This window comes from Silurus aristotelis, assembly GCF_946808225.1.
Source record: "Silurus aristotelis genome assembly, chromosome: 20".
NCBI classification, from domain to species: Eukaryota; Metazoa; Chordata; class Actinopteri; order Siluriformes; family Siluridae; genus Silurus; species Silurus aristotelis.
The window spans coordinates 7,009,585-7,035,737 of NC_139593.1; the positions used below are offsets into that span (position 1 = coordinate 7,009,585).

Below are 26,153 nucleotides of genomic sequence, written 5' to 3' on the forward strand. Positions count from 1 at the left end.
GTGCTATTAAAATTCAAAGATGTCACACAGAAGAAATTCAGCCTTGTGCATTTTTAGTCTCTGTGATCCAAAACCATAGTTTACATCAGGAAACACTAAAGCAGTGCTCCGTCATAAACCGCCGACACGATTGTTTCTGAACAATGACAAAAGATTTCATCATTTTTATGGCAATTATATGTCCATTGACACAAACATTTAATTTTGAGAGATGAATTAAGGTTAAGGTGAGAAAAGTACAGGCTTTTGCAAGAAATCCAATGTTGTGTTTGTACGAATTGTTGATTCGAGAAAATGCTCCGAAGCAACTGAGAAAAACTGTAATGTTAAAAAAAAAGTCACGGTACTATAATTTCATTATATGCATAAAACCAGGAGAACACAATGATGAGCTACTTTCCAATTAGTGATGTCCTCTATTCTGTTTCAGGTACCCGGAATGCAACTGAGTTCGAGTTTCGGCACACGTGCACCCAAACGGCAGGTAATCAAAACACTGCAATAAAAAGAGAGTATGGCGCAAAAAAAAGTCTCACGTCAGAATAAAGTGCTGCTGCATCGAATCGACGGGGGTCATCCTTGATGTAGAGAGCAGCGAAAGTTCCCGACTGGTGTTCCGATACTCGAGTGTGCCTTTAAATTCAGCTCAGCTGTGTTTGTTGGAAGAGGACGGCGCTGCATGTCAGGACTTCAAACGGATCCGTTTGGATTCGCCCACGCTGCTGAGGGAAAACGTGACCCATCAGCCTTTGATGAGTCAAGTACTCCTACAGCGAAGAGCCAAACACACACTCGGGCACTCTGTCACATAGAGACAAACACTCACACACCCACACGGCTTCTGACATCTTTACGCCCCTCACCACAAGAACACATGGGTGATGCATGTAAAGGGAGCGGTTTCAAAACCAGGATGTCAAATTTTTTTTTTTTATGTTCGTCTGCAAGCCGAACCATTTTTCACTATGCAAAAATAAATCTGAATTCCCCACCCACTGAATTCACACATCAAATAAAGACACGACAGCCGAAGTAACATTGATTTTAAGGTTTCTTTTTTTGAAATTTCTTCCAAAAGAAATGATTTTTTTTTTCCTTCTTCTTAATTTCTCTTCTTCCCCATGTTAAGGGATGATGACACTTCCGCACCACTCGACAGGACGCTCCACTTGTGTTAAAGAGATCGGGAATGACGATCGAAGCGTAGCGTAATGGCGCTGTTCACAGTGAGCGGTGCTCGCCTTTAATAATCGAGAGCGTGTGTGCAATTATCTCCTTCTGAGCCGCGCTTCGTATCAATCCTAAATATTGGTACAGATTCATCCCTTTACCTTCTTATCGCTCTATAATTAAACTGACTGGTAGCCGAGCAAGGAAGCAATCACGCTAGGGCTGCAATTAGCACCCGTAATTACCCTCGCCGGTCGGGATGAAAGCCGAAACGGCTCCGACTGATTAGCACGGCTCGTACAATGCGAAAAGAGAACCCTCGGTTAAAACCTGGGAAAGGAGAGCACGGACATGAATAGAGAAACATTGTGAAGCGTACAGTACTGAGCACATGATTGGTCGACTCGTTGGTCGTTTCCACACAAAGAAATACAGACACGTACAATTTAACACGGTCACATTCGCCACAGATACAAGTGAGATTTTGTGCAGGAGCGAAAGCAGCACTTTCGGAAGAGTTCACACGTTCCCGGTCACTCACGGTTTTCATACAAGGGAGCTAGAAAACTAGAAGTCTTTTCTTTTTTTTCGGGTTCATATTTCTTTCCAGTTGCATCGTTCTTTTTCATTTATATCCAAAATAATTAGTCGAAACTCTGATTTCACAATGACACCATGACCGGTTAGATTCGGAGATGTTTTGGGCATGTTCAAGTGTTTTTTTAATGTCTGGGATTGAAACTCTCTAAATGCTGCTTTCAACATTAAGATTCAAACACTTCCTTTCTTTTGATGGAGGGGGAAAAAAAATGAGAAACAAAACACAACAACTGGTAGTTGCTCAGACACAACAATCACATTTCTTTTTCAAACACGTCACAGTCACCGAAGGATAAAGAAAAATAATAACAAGAACAGAAAAATCAAAGTTATCCCAGACGCAAGCTACCGAGACGCCACATTGGATTCCAGAGTGGGGGGAGGGGGATGGGGGAGGGTCTTATTTCTGAAACTGCATCAGTGCGGTTTTTAACAGATTGCACTCAATAGATTTCCGTTGTTAAGCATTTCAGCAGAGCGAAAAGGATCACACAGGAACACGGGAATCCACTGAAGACAGCACAAGACGAAATTTTTCCAACCAAAGCAGGAGGAAATGAACACGGAGGCAGCGCGTAGTTCATTTTGGATTTTTTTTTTTTGAGGCAGTAATCGACTGCGATCCACAGGTCAAGTTGATTGTGTTTTTGTTTTTTTTACAGTCATTGAAAAGCCGAAGCATGGCAAATCAGTAGAACTTGTTATTGCATCGATTCGGGTTATTTAACGTTAATGTTTGATAAGTTCTCATAGTGCAGAATCACGGCGTGGATTAAAAACGGTCCTTATTTACCTTCGGACAGATGATTCATCTCTGGTGGATTGCTACAAATGAAGAAGCAATAGCTCCTTCCACTATTACGCAACGTATCAGGTATGAGGCAAAGTGCAAAGGGAAAACCGCCAGCAAATTAACTTTTGCCATAGTAATCGTGACTCGAATTCTCGAGGCGAGGACAGTCAGATGTTTTCCGATGTTCCTTCAGGCTTTCTAAAGACCCACCATGGCACAGCTCTTGGTCCACAGCTTCTCCTGCAGCTGTTTATCGTAGGAGCTTGCTGAGGAGCTCTTCTTATGGCCGTTGTACAAGTACAGGCCGCCGAAACCCTCCAGTTCAGACGAGGCGGCGACGTAAATGGCCGTGGATGCTCCTTCAGCCGGAGTCTGAGAGAAAAGCATAAAGAGACATGGTGAAGGTTAAAATTTTAAAAGCACTGATGTGAGCATTCTTTAAATACCGAAATCCGATTAGGCTAAAGAAGAAAAACGGTTGTTCTTCAGACACCATTAAAAATCTTTTTAGAGCTTTTAAAGTGCCGCTTGTTTTTACTTCAACAGCGAAATGAGTGACTTCGGTGAAAATGTGTCTGATAGATGTGATTTAAAGTGCTTCATTAAAAACAGAAGCGCAGCTTTTTTCACTGTTTCCTGCCATTATACACTCCATACCTCATTTTGTGCAATAATATAATCATCCACAATCAGTGAGGAAAAAAAAAAAACCTTGATATGAAGAAAAAAAGAGATAGTATATGACCTGGATGAAGCATATATACTGTATATACAGTATGTCATGGAGAAAATGACCTCACTAGCTTCAGTATCTCACACCGTTTAGAAAGTTTAAATGAATTCTTGATGTAGTGATGTTACAGGAAAATAATCCATGCCATGAAGCTGCATGAAACATACCCCATGGTGTTATTCCTCTTACACTAGAACAACAATTATTACTTTTTATCACTTACGTTATAGCAGCTACATTGTACAGATAAAATTATTAGGACACCTGACATTTCCATCCATATGTGGTTCTTCTCCAATCTGTTACCTCAAACTGGAGGCAAACAACTGTATAGTATACGTTTTGGGAGGCAGATTTGTTTTTTCCCATTATGGCAAGGCCCTTAACCCTCCGTGCTTTAGGGGGCGCTGTATCACGGCTGATTCTGCGCTCTGACCCCAGCTTCCTAACATCGCTGGGATATGCGGAGAAAGATTTTCACTGTGCTGTATGTGTGAGACATAAATTGCATCTATTCGGTTTGTAGTTTTAGATTACGCGAAGCTTCTGCCGTTCCAGTTCCTGTGTATATTGACGAGCTGTTGCTGTTATAGTTTTATTAAAAAAACATTGTGATTGGTCAAAAAAGGTGCTGATTGATTTTGTATAACAGAAGCACTAGCAATAATTTTGACTGCAAGGCAAATCACTTCGTTTCCATGGTAATATCTACACAGAGACTTGTTTGGTCTAAACTCCAAAATAAACAGACAGAAACGTATGCGCAATTGTAGCTACGGTGAGTTTCTCTAAGAGAAGACATCTCGTTTTTGGAAGGAGTCTCCAGTGTCAGTGATCCTCCATGTCAGAGTCTTTCGGAGTTTGTGTTTGAGGGAACTATATGTAAGTGCAAACAGGAACTTCTTTCACAGCCATTTAAACATAAATATTTCAGAATTAATATCATGTTTCCCTGATTTAACTTTAATAGAATGATATAAGAGAAGCGATATTAGAAAGATTTCTGATTTCTGTTAAGCTCGGTCACAGTTTCCCCCCCAGACCTGGTGAGATTGCTCTACAGGCCGTCAGTTAGTTCCTGACCTCAGACGGATCCATTACGGATTTGGCTCAGCGTTGTGTAACGGCATGGCGTGTGCTACCAAAAAAAAAAAAAAGCCAGTCCTGCGGAAGGGCGACTGCAATTTCCTCTCTCCTTGTCCTCCACTTCCCCGTTTGAAGGAATTCGGATTAGGGTCAGTGAGCCTTTACACAAACTTGGCCAAGTGGAATCAATATTCCAAACAAAAGAGAAAGAAATCCCTCTTCTGAGGAAGCAGTCATCACACACAAACACACACACACACACACACACACACACACACACACACACACACACACACGCACGCACGCACACACACACACCTGCATGCCTCTGGGAACTCTGGGTAAAGGGAACTGTTGCTCGAGAACACACCAGTACTGCAATACTGCAATGCTGCAGCTTATTTACAGCACGGAAATCTTTTACTGCTGCGTTCTACAGTAATCATGACTGAGCCTGACCCTCAGAGATACACTTTTATTAGGACTGGATACTGATGATTTGTTTCTAATGCTGAAAGAGGAGACAAAAAGAGATAGAGAGAAAATAAAGTAAGTCAAAGACGGACCTAAAGGGAGAAAGAAAAACAGAAAGAGGTAGAAACACAAAGAGAGACATACAGAGACAGCCCGTAAAGAGAGACAGAGCAGGATAGAGACAGACAGTGAGACACAGAGAACGAGAAACACACAGAGACAGACAGATGGAGAGAAATACAGAGAGAGTCACAGAGAGGGACAAAGATAGACACAGAGTGAAACAGTCAAACAGAGCAACAGAAGGAGTAAGAGAGAGGGAGGGAGAGAGAGAGAAAGAAAGAGGGAGAGAGAGAGGAAGAGACTGAAAGACTGGCAAAAAAAAAAAGAGAACCAGAAAAATAGAAAGCGAGAAAAAAAAGAGAGACATAATGAAAGTCAAACAGCAAAACAGATTGAACCAGAAAGCGAGAGAGAGAGAGAAAAAGACAGGCAAACGGGAGAAAAAGAGAAAGTGAAGAAAAAAGGAAAGAGAAAACAGAAAGAACCAGAAAGAGAGACAGAGAGAAATTAAAATATTGAAATATTGAGATATTGAAAGACGAAAATATAGAGAAAAAGTGAGACAGAGTGTGTGAGAGAGAGAGAGCGAGAGAGAGAGAGAGAGAGAGAGAGAGAGAGAGAGAGAGAGAGAGAGAGACAGACAGACAGACAGACAGACAGACAGAGATTGAAAGAGAACTGGAGAGAGAGGGGAAAAAAACATGGAGAACCAGAAATTAAGGCAGAGAGAGAGAGAGATGGAGCGTGAGAGAAAAGAAAAAAAGAGAAAGTAAAAGACAAAACAGATAAAGCAAGACAGAAAGAGAGTCTGGCTAATATCGATGTGCCGCCGAAATACAATATAATCCACGATGTGCTGTTTGAGTGTCGTTCACAAGGGGATCTCAAACCTGGACTGTTTGAGATAGCTTATTTAAATGCTTATAATTGAACCATTTATACTACAGACTCTGTGCATTAAAACCTGTCTTTCTTCACTGACGCAACTGTAACATTCATCACTAACTTGATAACCCAAATGACTCAATAATATTACATAAACCCAAGTCACGTCTTTCTCTTTCTCTCCGTCTCTCTACTTTTCTGCCAGGAAAAGCTGTCGGAGACCGAGACACTGCTAAAAATACTTTGGAATGTCATAAAGAATAATCGGAAATATCCCACAAAACTAATTCTAACTAAGAGTTTCTCATTAAAGGCACTTGTGTCTGTGTTTTAGTGTTTGAACATGTGAATAATCTGTCAGAAATCCCCTCCCCCCAATCCAAAACCTCTTTTCCCCCTGATGACTTTCTAAATAATTTCCTGATGCGAGTCCCTAATTTCTTTGTCTATCCAGTCGTGAAATGATCCCAGATGCTTTCCATCCAATATTCACGATCGTGCGGCGGTGTTTTGTTTTTAAGACGCATACCTTCCAGCATTGCATGACACGCGTTTGAAGAGTAAATAATGAATACACAGATGGAAAAAATGTATGTCAAAAAATAAATGTGGGACTGATTAGGATTGTCAAAAGCTTGTAGTTTTTAACTGTGTACAAGTGCACATTTATATCAGCACTGGACTAATGTTTAGATGTAACCAATATTTCAAAATTTCAATATATATATATATATATATATATATATATATATATATATATATATATATGTCACATATGTTGAATTTCACACCTTCTTCTCTGAGAATGCGTCACAGAGGCCATGCCTCCTTACATGAGACTGACTCACAAAGGCCACACTTCCATCTCCGATTCTGAGTGACAAAGACCATCCATTCTTTTCTGACACTCACAATGGCTAAACCTTCTTCACTAAAACGGACTCAAAGGCCACTCCTTCACTGAAACTGACTCAGACCACACTCCTTTATTGAAACTGACTTACAGAGGCCACACCTCCTTCACTGAAACTGACTCAAAAACCACACCTCCTTCACTGAAACTGACTCAGACCACACCTCCTTCACTTAAACTGACTCACAGAGACCACACCTTCTTTACTGAAACTGACTCACAGAGACCACACCTCCGTTACTGAAAATGACTAAGAGACCACACCTTCTTCACTGAAACTGACTTAAAAACCTCACCTCCTTCACTGAAACCGACTCAAAAACCACACGTCTTTCATTGAAACTAAATCAGAGACCACACTCCTTCACTGAAACTGACTCACAGAGACCACACCTCCTTCACTGAAACTGACTCAGACCACACCTCCTTTACTGAAACTGACTCACAGTGGCCACACCTCATTTACTGAAACTGACTCAGAGACCACACCTTCTTCACTGAAACTGACTCAGAGACCACACCTTCTTCACTGAAACTGAATCAGAGACCACACTCCTTTACTGAAACTGACTCAGAGAGACCACATCTTTACTGAAACTGACTCACAGAGACCTCCTTCGCTGAAACTGACTCACAGAGACCACGCCTCCTTCGCTGAAACTGACTCACAGAGACCTCCTTCGCTGAAACTGACTCACAGAGACCACGCCTCCTTCGCTGAAACTGACTCACAGAGACCACGCCTCCTTCGCTGAAACTGACTCACAATGGCCACACCTCCTTCACTGAGACTGACTCGGGCTACACCTCCTGTACTGGTAATTATCAAAAGCCCATCTGTTGCATCAAAGTGTCATCTTAGAATATCATTTAGGATTGCTGATCCTTTACACCCCTGCTTTCATAAAAATGAAAGTTTTGTAATATTTAACTCTCTAAAGCTGAAATCTATTAAGACTAGTGAGATCCAGCGACATAACGTAAAAGCTTTGACCTGTTCCCCTCCATGTGAGCCATGTGTGTAAAACAGAAAATCACCATGGCAATGAGCATCCCATTGAATCAATATCAGTACTCATCATCTGGACAAGAGCAGGAGTTTCACGGAAATTAAATTCAGATGAAAAAGATAAGTGCGGTTTTATGGAGGTTTTTGTTTTGTTTTTTGTCCGGAGGCCACCAGAACGGCTGGCGGCTTACTAGCTCCTCTAAAGCCTCTTTTCATGTCGGCATAATCGCCTCGCTGTTACCTATTTGGAAACCTGCTTGTGTAATATTCATAAAAAGACTAAAAATATCCGAAACATCACCTGATTCACAATCACAGCAGAAAACAACAAAAAGGAAAATGACTCATTTTATCGAACTATTCAAAGGTGAACCAGTCACCTATGATTACCACTGACCCCCCCCCCCCATCACCACACACACACACACACACACACACACACACGCACACGCACACGCACCTCCCACCTCTTCAAACACACACATACACATGCCTTATCTTTTTTCGATTTACAGACATAAACGAAATCCAATTATCCTTCACCTCAACACACATAATGGCGAGCAAACTATAAGATATCCAAGATAAATTCAAAGGGACCAGCTGGTCTTGTTGACAACCACAAAAACAATTGCATCAATAAAAAGACAACAAAAAAAAACAGGGAATGAACAGAACACTGACATCCCAGGCTGTAGAGAATCATTATCATATTACAACATATTTGATGTGCTGGATCATAAGACAAAGGCTGCAATCATCACATTATTTCCATTCCATCAGGCCAAATTCATTCTATTTATGGCTTTAATGCTTGTAAAATAAAATTTTTGGCACCTTTTACGGAAAACAAATAATATTTTTCCTTGAATAGTTACGCGTACTTGGGTTCTAAATAACTGTTTTATGTGGGAAAACCTTCCGCTATCGTTTCTACATTGAAGGAGAAATAATGAAATCGAAATGAAGATTTTTCCTGAGTGTGTTCTTTTTCCAGGTTTTCTAAGAATGTAGCACGTCATTGCAACAAAAATCAGGATTAAAAAAAAGACTAACTAATGGCATCTCACAATTAATATTTATAAAAAAAAAAAGAAAAAAAATGAGACCCTTATAGACCCTACTGTTAAGCAGTACAAATGCATTTCATGCATCAATTCTGTGCATGTTGAGTCTTCAATTAAAATCCTGAATTTCACCCAAGTTTCAATCTGACATATTCCTTGCAAAACTGCAATTTATTTTTCATCCTGCAATTATTTCTGAAATGATTTGCATTTTGGTTCCTTGGTTCATAATTTTGTTGAAAGGTATACTGCCAAGTCCTCCTGCGTGAGGTAACTGGGTTCTGATAGGTTTAAATATCCAGCTATCATCATTATTATTATTATTATTTTTTTGTATAAAAGACTTTGATTCGCCGTAGTACAGTCCTAAAATAATAATCTTAAAGTATCAGGTAATCAGATGCTTTTATAAAAATAGAGTATGAGGCACTTCATACATTACATTAATGGCATTTGGCAGACGCCCTCATCCAGAGCGACTTCTGTTTATCTCATTCATACACCTGAGCAGCTATGAGGTTAAGGTCCTTGCGCAGGGGCCGGCAGAGGCACCTTGGTGCGGCTGAGATTTGAACTCACAACCTTTGGATCCAAAGTCCAATGTCTTAACCACTAAGCTACCACCTCCCCTTCACCATATGGTCAAGTTCATTTTATTTGATTTCTTTTTTTCCTTTTCAAAAAGTAAGGAAAAATTTGATTATTTTGTGCAGTGTTTAACACAATTTTCGCTCATTCTGTTGAATGCTGCAAAATATGAATGCACATGATTAGAAATGGTTTGCGCAGAGGAGGGACATGGGGTATGTCAGTAGAAGAATGCGGAGGATAGAGCCAAAAGGCAGGCAGAATTGAGGAAGGCCAAGGGGGAGGTTCATGGATGTAGTAAGGGAAGACATTCAGGTGGTTGAATTAAAATTTAGAAAACAGGGTGATATGGAGACAGATGATCTGCTGTGGTGACCCCTAACACGAGCAGATGAAAAAGAAGAAGAAAAAGATGAACTCGAATCGTGCCAATATTTCTTGACCAATGAGCTATGCAGAATCAAACAATTAATCCCAGTTACTGGCCATTTCTCTTTGTTAGTCCATTGATGAGAAAATTGTATCCAAGCTCAAAATTATATAAAAATAAGCAAAATTGTTCAGAAAAGAAAATTCTCCAAATTCTAATGATGTCAGTGGTAACTGCTTAATCAAACCAGGTTTATTAATAATAAAGTAAATTAGCACTTGTGCAACGGTTTTGTACGGATTTGTTCCAGGTGCTTGCCATCTGAGAAGGATAACAGGACTGCACATATAATGCTGAGGTGTTTATACTGTAATGTTGAAATAAATTTAAAGACTTTTTCTCAAGACATTTTTTCAGTTTTTCTTTCTCTTAATTGCCTGTGCTGTATGACCAAAAAGGAAAAGACAAAGTTGGTGATTCACCCGTTATAAATTTTAGTTTGTTCATTTTGTAGCGTTTTATAAAAAATAATACATGATATGACTGTCCAAAACCAATAACCTAAAAAAAATGTGAAAAATGAGCATCAGTTTGGAGAAGAATAAGAGAGGAGGAATGATGTACAGTTTTTGCTCAGCGGTCAGGAACTGCTTGTTGCCAGTGCAATCATTATTACTTGATGTGTTTTTTATTATTAGGAATTAATACATTTGTACACTGTAAATAGTAAGTAGATTTTTTTATATAATGTGTGGTCAAAAAAGTTTCTAATGAATAATAGGTTATATTGGCTCAGTCTCTTGTGTAATAAGAGGAAAAAACTACTATTGGTATACATCGGTTTTGCTGGTTAATCGTAACCGATAGTTAATTGCTTGAACTTTTGGCTATTGGCAAAAATCCATACTGATAGTTTTTCCAGGTTGCTTTATATAATGCGAGAGTGGCCTCTAGAGGTGAATCATTGACACTATTCAAGTGACTTTTTTTTTTTTTTTGGATGTAACTATATTTATTTATTTGGAGTGTTACTTTTTTCAGTTTAAATGCGTCTTTTATTTTCCTTATTATTTATTAATATAATTAATAAATAATCACAGTATCACAGTTTCATGATACAATACTGTTGTTTTTTTGTAATAAATTAAGTAGTATTTTACATGGTGTTTTTTATGTTTTTTTTTCAAAAACATATCTGTTAAATATTTTTGAGAGATTATTTAAACACTACGGTGTGCTCTGGCATTAAATTGCGTAGTTCCTACACAAAATTGCGTAGGAGTTCGTTAAGTCTGGAAATATTCTATAATATATCGGAGTAAACTGCAATCATATATCGAATGAGTACAAAATTATTGTAGTATATAAAATAGAAAAAATAGTCCTGTTTGACCTTTGCAAATCACTGCACAAAGTTTACTGGTTTGCCATTTAGCCATAAAACACACTGAGGAGTTTTTATGTTCGTCTCACCCTAAAGAGCAGTTTGGCCACAGGTTTTTTGGCCAGCTGAGCAGGAGAGCACAGGTTCTGGTACAAGTCTGTGTCCACCATGCCAGGGTCCACAACGTTAGCTGTTACTGGATCTCCTCGAGCCCACAGACGCTCCTGCAGGTGGTAGGTGAAAAGCACTAGGGCCAGTTTACTCTGAGAGTACGCACCATGGGAACAGTAACACGACCTGAAACAGAAAATGAAGCACTTCTTAATAGTCTAGTTTTATTGACTACATATAAGAGATCACAAAACATATTCTACATGGTTTTAAAATGACAGACATGAGGTAAAAGGAGCTCTAAATTCTCCAGGCCCACACTATGAGGCTATTGAGGTGTCTATCTAATTGCTAAATCAATAGCGCAACATTTTCAGCTAATAATTCTAATGACTTTACTTTTCTACATATTAATCGAGAACTGGCTACTTGAAACTTAACAAAGAAAAATTATTCACTCTAAACTCGATCTTCTTTTAAGCTCATGCTACTCACATACAAAATGCAGAATACGGAAATTATTACATGGGTACATATTGTGCTATTTCGTTTTCCCCTTCGTCTGTATTTATCGCCATGTTTGTATTCGGCTCTTGTCCGAAGCCGGCAAACATTCAGTCAATCAATTTACACATAAGGCTCAATTGTGTGCGAGGAGTTACAGTCCTCGTGTCCTTGAGCGACAAGGAACGGCAGCAATATGAGGCGGCAGAGACTGAGGACACCTCTTGAACGCAAAAGCAATAAAAACAAGACCGGGGAAAAAAAAACAAACAGAAGGAAATGATGCTTTTTTTTCATTCTGTTGTGTCTTGACTGGTGTAGGAATAATAAAGTGTTTATTATGACACTTAAGGACAAATCAGTGAGACTGAGCTTCAGAATATTCTTGGTTTGTAGATATATCACAGACTGGAGAATCTGACTGTGGTGTTTCTTACTAAGCTGTTTTTGTACTGAAAATAAGATGTTTATATTTATGATTCATTATAAGTCGTATATGTACAGCATGCTATTTATTGCTATCAGGGCCAGCAAGGCTTATTCTGCCGGCCAAAAGGATCACTGAATTAGACCCTTACATTCAGACCCTTTGATTGGATCATTAGAGAGCACACTAGTCAGAGCTCGTAACCCGCATCTGTAGCAAACTGCTCAAATATATTTTTTATGTTGATCCAACAGCTGACAGAGAAAAAGATTTGGTCACACTTTTAAGGATATTTACAAGACAGACTTTTGAAGGAAAGGTGGACATTGTGGGAAAAAGTCAGCCAAAACAGTTTTTTTTTTTTACTTTTTCGTGAACCATTTATACTATTTTTATACGTCATTTATGAGGTTTTCTTTCCTGTCGAATTTGCACAAAAACACACAATTTGCCTTCATTTCAAATCCCCAGGAAAACCGTAATGCTGAACAAATGCACTAAACTGCACAGAAAACCATTTTATTAGGTTATTATTGATACTTCTGCTAGAGATGATGTATGCAAGCTACAGTGAAATGAGACTTTTGTATTGTGATCATTGGGTTTCTTGCTTTAGTAATGGCATCCATTCTCAATGTTTGAGATTTCTGTCTGTGATGCAGCGCTCTGTTCTACTGCGTTTCTCTATAATACTGATGGTTTCTAGGGCCGTGTAATCATAATGATGGTATTAAAAGGTGGATTGATTCAGGCAGGACACCACTGAAGGACTAGTCCCAAAATACACGGCATGTCAATGATATTTCTTCACATAATCAAATAGGTTCAGGAAAAAAATACTAATTATAAAAATGAAAAATGGATAAACAAAATTACCTTGACTGTTTTTTACACATTATATATGGTATATGTTATATCAGTAAATGTGTTATTGCCAGTAGAACACATTTTAGATTAAGCACTAAAGCTTGCGTTACCTGCCCTGCAGGTCGTTTAGGTCAAGTCTTCCTCCATAATGAGTGGCTGAGGACACTGTGACAACACGGGAGAACCTCCCACTGTGCCCAGAATCGCTCAGCACATCAAGCAGCAAGTTGGTCAACAAGAAGTGGCCCAAATAGTTCAGCCCAAAGTGCAACTCAAATCCATCCACCGTCTTCCTTTCTGGGACCAGCATAACACCGGCTAGAGATGCAGAAAAAATAAATAAATGCATGAAAAGTTCTAGTGTTGCACCAGAAAAGCATCAAATTAGAAACTGCATTATGTGTAGAATGGGCATAGAGCTCTATTCTTTTTCATGGATCATTTTACACACAGCCAGTGTTAGTCATGTTTGCGGGGGATTTGCCTTAATAGAATCTAAAGTCATAAGCAGTGAAGCATGGGGGCTGTTAAAACACTGCTCTTCAACCTCAGACGTAAATGATTTGGCAAACTACAGATTCTGAGGCATAGGGAAGAGGGAAAGAGGCTTTATACTAAAGTGGCTGTGAAAATGTTTCCGATTATCAGATGATACCAAAGAGAACAGCCAAGAAGAACTCTTGGAGATTGTTGCACTATGCCCCTCATGTCATTGACCTATTTAGCACTTCCAGACTGATACTTGGGCTGTTCAGTTTTTTAAGGCTGAAGTGGATTTTGTCCACAAAAAAAAGCCAGTACTGCAACTTGTAGGTCCTTGAAGTGCCTTTAACCTGAAGTAATTCTGAAACTCACTAAAAAAAATAATAATTAATAAATGGCTTTTTATTGTGGTGAGATTTAAAATGGAATGTCCTTCAAACAATAGAAAGAAAGACAGAACGATGCTTTTTGTGTGTTCTTTTTTTGACAGCACAGTGAAATTCTTTCTTCGCATATGGCAGTGATGTAAGAAGCTGGGGTCATAGATGTTACAGAGTCACTGGAGCACAGAGGTTTAAGGGCCTTGCTCAAGGTCCTCAAGAGTGGCAGCTTGGCGATACTGGGTTTGGACTGCCAACCTTCTTATCGGAAACCCAGAGCCTTAACCAGCAGGGTTTCTGCAGGTTGCATCAAGTCAAATTGAAGAATTTTAAAGACCATTTAAAGACCAAGAATGAAATTTAAGACCTGTATCACGATAATTTTTTTTCACGCCAAGTATTGGTAAACCTGCACTTCCCCATAGCTGAAAAATTAAATCCGTTTAACTACAATAGCAGAAAGCTGATTGGCTGTTGCATGTTGGTCTCATTTGTAGTCATGATATAGTGAATTATATTTGGATGAGCGAAATAAAAAACTACACCAAGGAAAGAAACATAAAAAAATTCTAAAGTGCTGCATGAGCATTTCCATGAGCATTAGAGGCAGTTTTGGATGGACTTAAAAAAAAAATAAGACCTGTTGGAACTATTTAAGACCTAGAACAGCGAATTTAAACTTTAAATTTTTACATTTCAGACTAAAATTTATGACAGATAAAGCATGAAACACGACTACATCTGAAGCTCTGGATCCTCTTATTCCTGAGAAACAAGCTGACCTGATGCTGCAAAAATCATTTCCATATTGCTGCACCGGACATCACATGAAGTTCTTATAATGCTCATTATTATGTTCGAAACAAAACTAGCCCTGCTTTCTTTGGTTCCTGACAAATGAGCCCCCAGGTTTCCCAATTTGATGCCGTGTATATCCGGAATACTGCAAAGAACATGGGCAAAATTTCAAGTGACGGTAATATTTGCAAACATCCATCCATCCAAAGCCAAAACTAAAAACGAAATTTTATTTCCGCCATTACCCTGAAGGTCTAATTATGTCCATTATGAGTTTTTTCTCCTCATTGTCTTTCCTTTTATTTGATCACCTGCCAATTCCAATCCACCTGCCAGCTCTCCCCAGTCATAAAACAGCTAGTGTTGCTGTGACTGAATCAGAGAACATGGCCAAATTTTGCTTCGTTGGCACCCAGCCACAAATGGCTATGGCAACATTGGGATTTTAACTCCTGCTCTTTCGAGGATAGAGTGAACGCTTCTTGGTTACGCCATTCAGAAACCTTTAGGGAGTTTTAGAGGGACAGTATATGCGTTTTTTAAGGTGAAAGAGGCATACTAGAGTACAAAAGATTAACCGTGCCAGTCTGATCGCTAAAAAATAAATGACTGCTTTCATATTGGGATGTTAATTCTTCAACCAGGAGAGGGCACTAGTTCGGCCAGTCACTATAGTAAATAAAACATCGTAACATATGGGCGCTACAGAAAGTGTTCGCAAAAAAAACCCACGTATCTGTACTTTACTGAAGTATGGGGAGACGTTTACTTTAACTTCACTACATTTCAATGTAAAATATATTAAATTTTAATCAGTCTTTTTTATTTTGAACTTGTTTTGATTGGCGCTTCGTGGTATCTAATTATCACCAACATACAGTTCAGCATCAGTTCAACAGCAAGCAGAAAATTTAGAGAGGAATAAACGATGAAAGAAAGTTCTGATTAGAACTCGCCACACACTCGCAATTTTTTGAAGAAAGTTTTGAGCTCATGATAATTGTAATAGATATTAAACAAATCAAATCAACATCATTCGATTAATAGATTGATGTGCTGAGAGTAACAGAGTTTTTTCACATAAACTGAGTTGATTAAACAAAGAGACTTATGACAAAAAATGATAATAGGAACATTCGAGTCATAAAAATTCGTAGTACTTTGGATACTTAAGTACATTTGAAAGCAAAAACTATTGTACATTTACTACATTATTTCCATTACTTCATCCACCACTGGTTTTCCAGCGTGAAAGAGATATGACAGAGTACAAGAGATGAAACCTTGAGAGATCCATCCCAATGAAACACGTTTTATTTAGAATGTTTTCTTTACTCGGGGATGAAAACTGAGTGAAACAGAGCGATGATCACTGCGGGCCACATTCACCTTGACACAAACCTTTCTGCCTCGACACTTAGACTGGAAACCATTCCGTTCCAATGATCCATTATGAGAAGTAAGTACTGGATAATTTGACACAGGGGAGAAGTCATTATGGCAGGGAAATAAACAGCACTTAATCCGTGCTCCATACACCAATCCCCCCCCCCATTTGCTCGATTGTCTTTGAGCACAACCTACTCTCGGGTCCCCCGGTTTTACAACATATGCTCCATCATAATTGTGCTCTTCAGAGAATTAGCGCTCGGCTCCCTTGAGCGCACGGTAATCAGGATTACAGAAGCGCTCTGTCCGATGATGTATTTAAAACCGGAATTAAAAACTGGTGTTTTTTAATTACACAAAAACAAAAAGCTGTCGGTTCAGATGGAATGATACGATTAGTCACGTGTTTGTGGAATTCTTAAGAGGAAAAAGAAAAACGCCATTTCCACTACTGCCTGGTCAAAATGCCTAACCGCATTGCCTCTGTGCCACTGATGAGGCTCTCGGGGGTCAAGCACCGACCTTTCCGCATCATTAGATTCTCAATGGGGCGGTACAGATGCGTTTGTCCTTCAGCCGTTATCAGCTGAAAAGGGAGGTGAGCCCGGGAGACAGAGAGGAAGAAAGAGTGAGGGTTTAGAGCGAGAGAGAGAGAGAGAGAGAGAGAGAGAGAGAGAGAGAGAGAGAGAGAGAGAGAGAGAGAGAGAGAGAGAGAGAGTGTGCATTATTAATTCTTCTCTGTTTGAGACAGGACGGAGTGTGACTGTTCCTGTCTTCTGCAAAGCTCCCTGGGGAATCCTGCTAAATAGGAGCCATCTAGTTAAAACCAAACGACCCCTAAGACCCTAAGGACTTGGATCAGACAAAAAAAAAAAAAAAAAAAGAAAATACCCCCACACACAGGAGATCTGGATTTCTACAGAACGCACCATGGTGGATCCTAATTGTGATCTTTGCTCATTTTGAAAGGTTTGACAGTTTTTTAAAACAACTCCACAGGAACTCTGGACAAGTGCTCTGCATCCAGACTGAAGGGTTCAGAATCCCCCTGGGGTTTACATCTGGGGTTTTGCCATGAAAGTGCTGTGTTGGCCTTACATTTTTTATATTATAAATATCAAATGGATTAAGTTGCTGCAGTTATTTTAATAAAAATGAAATGAAAAAGAAAAAAATTATATATATATGTATATATATCTCAAAAATCAGCTACAGATGTTATAAAAATTAATTCTTATGTACCCTCATTTACATTTAGGGCATTCGGAAGATATGAATTATCTGATACATATTATTAAGCAATTGAGGGTTAAGGGTCTTTCTTAAGGGCCCAGCAGTGGTTGATTAGTGGTGGTGGGATTTGAACTTGATCTTCTGAGTCCAACATCTTAACCACTGAGCTACCCCCCCCCATGATTAATATCCAGTGGTGGACAGTAACGAAGTAAATGTAATTAAGCAGTTTTTTCTGCGTAGCTGTAATTTACTGAAGTATTTCCATTTGGGGAGACTTTTACTTGAACTTCACTAAATTTCAAAGTCAAATATTTTACTTTTTACTCAAATACATTTTGCGAAATCAGTTGTTTCTTTTTTATTTATGATAAAAACATAACGGGTCGAACACGCAGTAAAGTCACCAATCAGGGTCGAGCGCACGCTCCAGTTTTGAACTTGTTTTGATTTGGGTGGCATCTACTGATCACCAACATACAGTTCAGCATCAGTTCAACAGCAAGCAGAACATTTAGAGAGGAATAAATGATGGAAGAACCTCCTCAAACCCGAACCTGTCAAAACACCCAGGACCTTATTTGTGTGATTTATTTTGTACAAGTTATAATTTCTATATAATTCATGATCATTGTAATTAGATATCAATCAGTGTTTGACCCATTTATATAATTTAACATCAGTCTTTTCACATAAACTGAATTGATTAAGCAAAGTGATAAAAAAGATAATAGAAACATTATACCCATCATAAATGATAGAACTTTATATACTTACATTTATTGGAAGACAAATACTTTTGTACTGTTACTCAAGTGGTGGTTTAAAGGGAGCACTTTTACTGGAGTCATATTTTACAGACTGTATCTCTACTTTATCTCATCTACATGGTTTGTGTACTTCATCCACCACTGTTAATAGCTCTAGATTTTTAAAATAAGGCTGTTGGAACAATTGTTGACAGGTTCTACACTAAAATATTAAAGTGTTCCAATAAAAAGACAAATCAACCAATCTTTAGGGTGCACATTTCACAAAGACTTACACAAAAATTCCTTCAAGCTTCCATTTGCCTGCTGTCATGTAATAACACATACAGATGCAAATTGCAGGTTTGAATGTAATGAAAAACAGGAAGATGCGTCTATATCGAGAAACGAGAGAATAGTCATAAGAAAGGGCATTCATCATGAGTTTGTTATTTGGTTCTGCTGGCTTTTAAAATTCCCAGTCAGTGCTTTTATATAGGAGATGCACAAAGGTCAGTAAGGTCTTATACATGAATATTAGAGCATTTCTACAAAGGTGCTTGATTAGGAAAAACTCACCAGGTTTACCTCAGTAGACACCAGAAATTGAGTAGGCAAAGGCAAAATCTAAGCTAATTTGTTTGCTAGGTAGTGAAATTTAGCATAAATGTATATAGCATATTAGCATATCTACAGTTTCAATTCTATAAATGCGTTTCTTTTGCTTTTTATGAATTTATGAATGTTGTGCACTGTAGCAAACACACCAATGTATTACCAATAAACATTTATTTTTACACAACCATGGTTGATGTATGTTTACAATTATGTACTGCATTTTTACTAGAGTAATATTTCACCTACTGTATCTTTACTTTTACTCAAGTACATGGTTTGTGTACTTCATCCGGCACCCTTAATAGCTTTAACAGACTTACACACAAATTGTGAAGAAAAAAAAAAAAAGAAATCCCAGAAAACTTCCATTTGCCTACCTGCATGTAATAACACATTTAGATGCAAATTGCAGGTTTAAAGCATTAATGGAAAACAGGAAGATGCGTCCATGTCAAGAAATGTTTATAAGAAACAGGCAAGGTGATTAACAGGTGATGGACAAACAGACTAAACTAAACTAGGTGGTAGCTTAGCGGTTAAGGCATTGGACTTAGGATCTGAAGGTCATGGGTTTAATTCCCAGCTACACCAAGTGGTTCAGTAGTGTAAATGAGATGTATGCAAGTCGCTCTGGATAAGGGTGTCTGCCAAATGTCATGAATGTAAACCATAAAAACACTGGTCTCTAGAGTGTGTGAATCTCTTTCAAAAGTTGTGCGATTGTGTTTAGACCTTCTCAAATAGTACCTGGGTGATTGCGAGCAAAAGTGTGTGTGAGTGCCCAGGGAGTTAAAGTCTTGGTCGGCCATGTTTGTTGACAGCAGTGGAATACCGGAATGTGATAGACTCTTAGATCTTATGAAACAATAGCATTTTTTTAAGGAATGTAGTAAAACCATTGTAGTTTTAAGTGTTGAGCCTAATGTTTAATAAGCAAGCCAGAGGCAAAAATCCATAAGGGGAAAAAAGCCTGAGAAGACACACAGAAGAAACCTCAAGAGGAAACCGATGCAAGTAAGATAAGTTTTGTGGTGACACCAGATTCTTTTTATAACTCTGGGTTTAAAAGAGTAAAGAGAAGTTCAGGGTGACTCTATATGTTGTTTTTTACACTTAGTATTGGAGTGTTAAAGTGCTGAGCCTTGTACAGTATTCTTGTGGAAGAAGTATAAAAAAAAATAAGTAAGCACATTAAAAGCTCTTTAGTTCGTTCCTCCTTCTTTGAAAAGCCTTACAACAGAGGATTTCTTCTTTTACAAAGGGTCAAAGCAAAGCCCCTGTAGGAACCTAGAGAAGGTTGTGAAAGCCAGGCCATGGTTACCAATAGGAGTAACACAAGCAGGCTCCAAAAGATCTAAAACCAATGAGGCACATTGATGACGCACTTCATGTTTAATACACACTAAATTAACAGAACAAAAAAAAATACAAATAAATAAATAAAGGATCTAGCATCTTTAAGGCTTTTTCGGTTTGATCTTCTGCGGAGACTTCTATTAAAGGAGCTTCCAAGAGCACGCCCTTCAACAAACTGAATTCTTTTCATCTTTTAGTTCTTCTAAAGAAGCACTAAAAGCTTCTTGAGAAAATGTGAAGGAGAAACCCATGATCCATGAAACAAGCCATTTTTAATCTAAAAGCATAATAATTATTTTTTTTTATTTTATTATTATTTTTTTTTTATTCATTTATTTATTTATTTTACGAGGCCAAGTGATCCATTAAGGCTACATACCGTTATTGACGAGGGTGTGTAGAGGAAGACCACTGGCTTTAAATCTTTGCACAAACTGTCGCACGGACTTTAAGGAGGCCAGGTCCAGGTACATGAACTCCACTGCAAACAGAAGAGCACCACAAGATCATTACTAATGCAAATACATCCAACCATTAATCACTGAAATCAATACAGTGCCATTTACTGTGCGAGCTAATGAAGCGCTCACACACGCTGACTTTATATCGTAATTTATTTAAGCCATTTTATACATATTGTAGTGTGTGTATGCATGTATGTGTGTGTGTGTGTGTATACACACAATTTCCAAAAGTATTGGGACACCTAGTCATATGTATGGTTTGTGGTTTTTGAGCATTGCATTCCACATTTGATCCCAAATTTGCTCATATAATTTCCTCCACACCTCTGGAAAGATGTTCCACTAGATTTTAGAGTGTACTTATGGATATTTGTTATCATCAGCCACAAAGGTATTAGGAAAGGCAGGTACTGATTTAGGTGAGGCGGCAATAGCAGAGGCAGAGCTCTATAGCACTCAAGATCTTCCACTCAAAACCATATAAACCACATCTTCATGGAGATGGCTTTCTGAACAGGGGCATCATCATGCTGTACCAGTTTTGGTCCTTCCAAGTTCAAGTGAAAGAAAAATTTTACATCCTACAACATCCAAAGATACATCGTGTGTATACAAATGTGTGCCTAAAACCTTGTGGGGAAGAACCGCATATGCCAGGAAAAGTCAGGTGTCCCAATACCTTTGTTGATATAGTGTACATATAAACACTTGAGTACACTGTACATAAAGTATTCCAAGCTTTAGATGTCTAAAAGCAATAAGCCATTCTGCAAACTGAGAACTGAGGAAAAAGTCATCAGAGCACATGAGCTAATTATTATAGAGGTTTACTCGCTACCCTTTCTCTGGGTTCTCCGATCAAAGAACATTTCTAATGAAACCACGTATGAAAAGTTAATTTCAGCAGTTCTTACTGCGGACAACAAGTGTGCGGATGAAACATTAATCTACAGCTGAGAGAAGTACTTTCCTAACGCCATGTAGAACACGGAAAAAGTTGGGTTGCAGTTGCTTACAGTAAAATGACAGAAAAAAAATGTATTTGAACATTAAGTTCATTATTAAGTATCAATCCAATTTCCAATCTTATTGAAATATACTGTACGAAATGTGTAGCAGCAGTGAAACTAATGGCAGAAAAGGTCATACAGGTTATTGAGTATGTAACATTTACTGCACTGAAATGATTATACTGCAAATATTTCACAGGAATTGCCCAAGATATTAACATTATATAATTGTTGCTTAAAAATCCTTAAACTGTGCTTAAAATATGAAACTCTGTTTAAACAATCTTTTATTTTCTTGAAATGATTTATATCTTAATTACTCTGCATTTCAATCAGAAAGGCTACTCTGGGGTGTAAAGATTTGTGGAAAAACCCCAAAAAACAAAATGTAATTAAAAGCGGCAAGACAGTGTGTTCTGTTCTTAAGATATGACTAGTGAAAATATACTGATTTTTGTTTTTTGAAGGAAGAACAAATTCAAAACTAGCTAACTCGCTAGCAAGACCGTAGCGCTAGCTAATATTCAGAACCTGGCTCCATTCTTTTAATGTTTATTTAAACAGTGTTCCCTAATCTACTATAATGAAGTATTGATACTGTCCATTCTTGCATATTAAATTACAAAATTTATGTGAGTGAAGGAGACCGTTGAGAGAGTTGTTGCTTAGGGATGCCAAACGCTCAAAAACGACCCTCAAAAGGATGCATTTCCATTTCTATGTCTAAGACATAAACTGATTCCAATAACCTGCTTGCTCATCCTTTTCCTTTATATCTTCTGAGCAATTTATTTCTGATATTTAGTAGAAAATAACTTCTGTTCTATTTAACAACAGGAGGGATGTAAACATTTGCGCTCAACTGTGTAAGATTCCTCCATAAAAAGCCCCCTGATGGAAAATCCATAAACTAAATTGTTGATATTAGCAGCCTCTTACAACTTGCACGTCAAATGAACTCTTCACACAAATACGACGTTTACAAAGGCTGCTAAATATCCGTCATGTTAAAAATCAAGATACTGGATGGACCCTAACCGGCATTTTTATACCATCTGATTACTTCACCGTGTCCGTGTTGATGGGGAAGAGAAAAGATGGTGTTTATTTGACTCTGTGCCCCCGCTTGCCCCCCCCCCAGTGTCAACTCTAATTAGTCACGTTGTTCATTCCATCAGGCCGGAGGAACCTTTGAGCTAATAACAGCAATATAAGTTATTACACAATTACCAGAATGGACACGCCTCAATCGTCAAAGGCCAAAAAAGAGTCAGAGGCTATGGTGAGGGTTAACTACGGTTAAAGAGAACAAGACAGAAAGCTAATTTAAACTCATCCATCTGCTGCCTCTGTAAATTTGAAAACAAGGAAGCAAATTTGTTCATATTCAAACCTATAATTACCTCAGTCCAAGCTTTTTTTTTTCATTTTTAGTTATTTATTTAAAAAAAGAAATCAAGTTGTATAGTAGGTTTTTATTGTATGTGTTGCCACACATTTGGGGGGAAAAAAAAAAAAAAAAAAAAAAAAGGTGTTTAACTGCAGTGTTTCCCTCTCCCCTGCCTGTGGATTGACTTCCTATAACGTTACTTTAGACAAATTTTTTTATCACAGGTTCATATTAATGTTCTTTTTAGTACATTAGCATTTCTATTGTAACAACTTGTACAGGGATTGTGTTGTCCATGCGCCATATAATTCTGTACTGTTGACATATTGAAGTTTCTCTGAAGGGAAAAGCATTTTTATAAGGAGTCTCCAGTGTCAATGCGAAGTAACAGTCCGCAGTATAGCTGTAACTTCAAGTTTCTTAACCCAAGGTAATCCTTTAAACAGAAAAGTTAGATCCTTCTGGGTTTTAAGATGCACATTTGTTTTTTTAATGTCAAAAAAGACTTTGTTCAGTCTCATATGATAAATTTTCTTTTCAGTGGTATGAAGTATTTGAGTAAATGTACTTTATTACTGTACTTATGCAATTTTTTTGGCTACTTTCTGTTTTACTGAGTATCAAAGATGTAAGTGACTTTTGCTCTCTAATCAACTAATAATTCAATATTTGTACTTTTTGTTTCACTATATTTTATTTAACCTCTGTTGAAGATGTCATTAATACTAAATTTTTTGTAAAAAAAATTTTTTTTTTTTCGAATTTATTCCAAAAAATTTTAAGAACCAGCTTTTGTTGATGTTGAATTAAAATGTTGGCCCTTTTTGAGACTGAGAGGTGCATCAAATCACAGTCAGCTCTGAATATTTGGCTTTACTATATATATATATATATATATATATATATATATATATATATATATATATATATATATATATATATATATATATATATATATATATATATATACTGTATATACAATTATTCATTTTGATTTATTAATTGAACACTAAGGGTTCTTCTACTTTGTGACATGATACTATAATTTTATTTGTTAATTGAAGATCCCTTTTTGAATGACCTACTTGTTTGATATTTGCTTTATCCTGGTGTGTTGTGTTGATGGTTAATGCAGTCTTGAGGTGTACAATTTGATTTGTATTTTAGGAAATAAAACCTCACAAATTGTGGCTTTTCACTAACGTGTGTCTTGGTGTTGAGGACCTTTAAGCCTATGTATAATATGAGTCAAATACTCAAGTACTATTCAAATCAGATACTCAAACACTTTTAATAAAGTCATACTGGAACTGGTGATTTTACACTTGTAACAGTAAAAGTTTTGCAGTGAATTATCTATACATTTACTTAAGTATGATTTTTAGGTACTCTTTACACCTCTGAACATATTTTATATGCCACAGTAGGAGAAAGTAGGAGCAGAAGTAAATCTAGGAGTGAAGCTGGACAGGAGTCCTGAAAGGAAACTTTAGGTAACTAATGTTCTCTAGCTGCTTACCTAAGCTGCTCATAACCTGCCAAGAACCATTGAAACATAAAGTGATAAATTCATACACTTGTTGACTGTAACAAAGGATAACAGTTGAGATCACATTAGCATAGCTAGCTAGAACAGCTAGCCATAAAACATATTACAATATAGTTTATAAAAAATAAAAATAATCAAATGTAAGATATAACATTATATAAAATTTGGGACTAATGCTAAGCATCTTTGCTGCCGTTAAGATAAACATATAAATAATTTGTTTCAGTTACACACACACAAAAAAAAAATTTCAGATGCTGAACACCTGGTTGTGAAGGTACTTTGTAAAATAAACAAAGTAAACCCTTCACCCCTCCGGTTAGACGCACATCATTGCATTAATTACCTTGGATATTCATGTTATGCTAATTCTGCTATTTGGCAAGGTTGGCTCCCCCAGACACGCGGCACAATAGCTGAAGAGAAACGAGGCTGCTTATAACAAAGTGTGCACCGTAACTCGTCTAATTGGATTATAGGTAGCCTTAGCCTGCAGCGGGCCTCAGCAGATGAGGGGATACTGCATGGAGGAGGTTTGCTGGCAAAAAAAAAAAGATGTGGTGAGATTTCTTGTTTTTTTGCATGTTTGTCACACTTTAATGTTTCAGATCATCAAACTAATTTTAATATTAGTAAAAGATAACACAAGTAAACACGACATGCAGTTTTTAAATGAAGGTTTTTATTATTTAGGAAAAAACAAATCCAAAACTACATGGCCCTGTGTGAAAAAGTGTTTGCCCATCTGTTAAAACTGTGGTTTATCACACCTGAGTTCAATTTCTCTAGCCACACCCAGGCCTGATTACTGCCACACCTGTTCACAAGCAAGAGATCTCTTAAATAGAACCTGTCTGACAACGTGAAGTAGACCAAAAGATCCTCAAAAGCTAGACATCATGCCGAGATCCAAAGAAATTCAGAAACAAATTAGAAAAAAAATAATTGAGATCTATCAGTCTGGAAAAGGTTATGAAGCCATTTCTAAAGCTTTGGGACTTCAGTGAACCACAGTGAAAGCCATTATTCACAAATAGCAAAAACATGGAACAGTGGAGATCCTTCCCAGAAGTGGCCGGCCGACCAAAATTACCCCAAGAGCACAGCGACGACTCAACCAAGAGGTCACAAAAGACCCCGCAACAACATCCCAAGAACTGCAGGCCTCACTTGCCTCAGTTAGGGTCAGTGTTCATGACTCCACCATAAGAAAGAGACTGGGCAAAAATGATCTGCATGGCAGAGTTCAAAAGACAAAAACCGCTGCTGAGCAAAAAGAACATAAAGGCTCGTCTCAGTTTTGCCAGAAAACATCTTGATGATCCCCAAGACTTTTGGGAAAATACTCTGTGGACTGACGAGACAAAAGTTGAACTTTTTGGAAGGTGTGTGTCCCATTACGTCTGCCGTAAAAGTACCACCGCATTTCAGAAAAAGAACATCATACCAACAGTAAAATATGGTGGTGGTAGTGTGATGGTCTGGGGCTGTTTTGCTGCTTCGGGGACTGGATAACTCGCTTTGATAAATGGAACCATGTATTCTGCTGTTTGCCAAAAAGTTCTTAAGAAGAATGTCCGGCCATCTGTTCGTGACCTCTAACTGAAGCGAAATTGGGTTCTGCAGCAGAACAATAATCCAAAACAGCAAGTCCACCTCTAAATGGCTGGAGAAAAACAAAATGAAGACT

At 37.9% G+C, this 26,153-nt stretch overlaps 1 protein-coding gene across 7 annotated transcripts in view; it reads right to left on the reverse strand.

Annotated features, from left to right (window-relative positions):
* Positions 1-1,033: 1,033 nt before the first annotated feature.
* The window catches only part of dhrsx (dehydrogenase/reductase (SDR family) X-linked), a 63,326-nt gene continuing 38,206 nt past the window's right edge, over positions 1,034-26,153 (reverse strand). For 5 of the 7 annotated variants that reach the window (XM_083522855.1, XM_083522854.1, XM_083522853.1 and 2 more), the window contains 4 exons: positions 20,430-20,531; positions 13,155-13,362; positions 11,225-11,432; positions 1,034-2,935 (listed from right to left, as the gene is read on the reverse strand). In XM_083522855.1, coding sequence (XP_083378981.1) covers positions 2,762-2,935; positions 11,225-11,432; positions 13,155-13,362; positions 20,430-20,531 — 692 coding nt within the window. In that variant the 3' untranslated portion in view covers positions 1,034-2,761. The remainder of the gene's footprint in view (positions 2,936-11,224; positions 11,433-13,154; positions 13,363-20,429; positions 20,532-26,153) is intronic. The other 2 variants (XM_083522852.1, XM_083522851.1) reach the window with 1 other exon arrangement.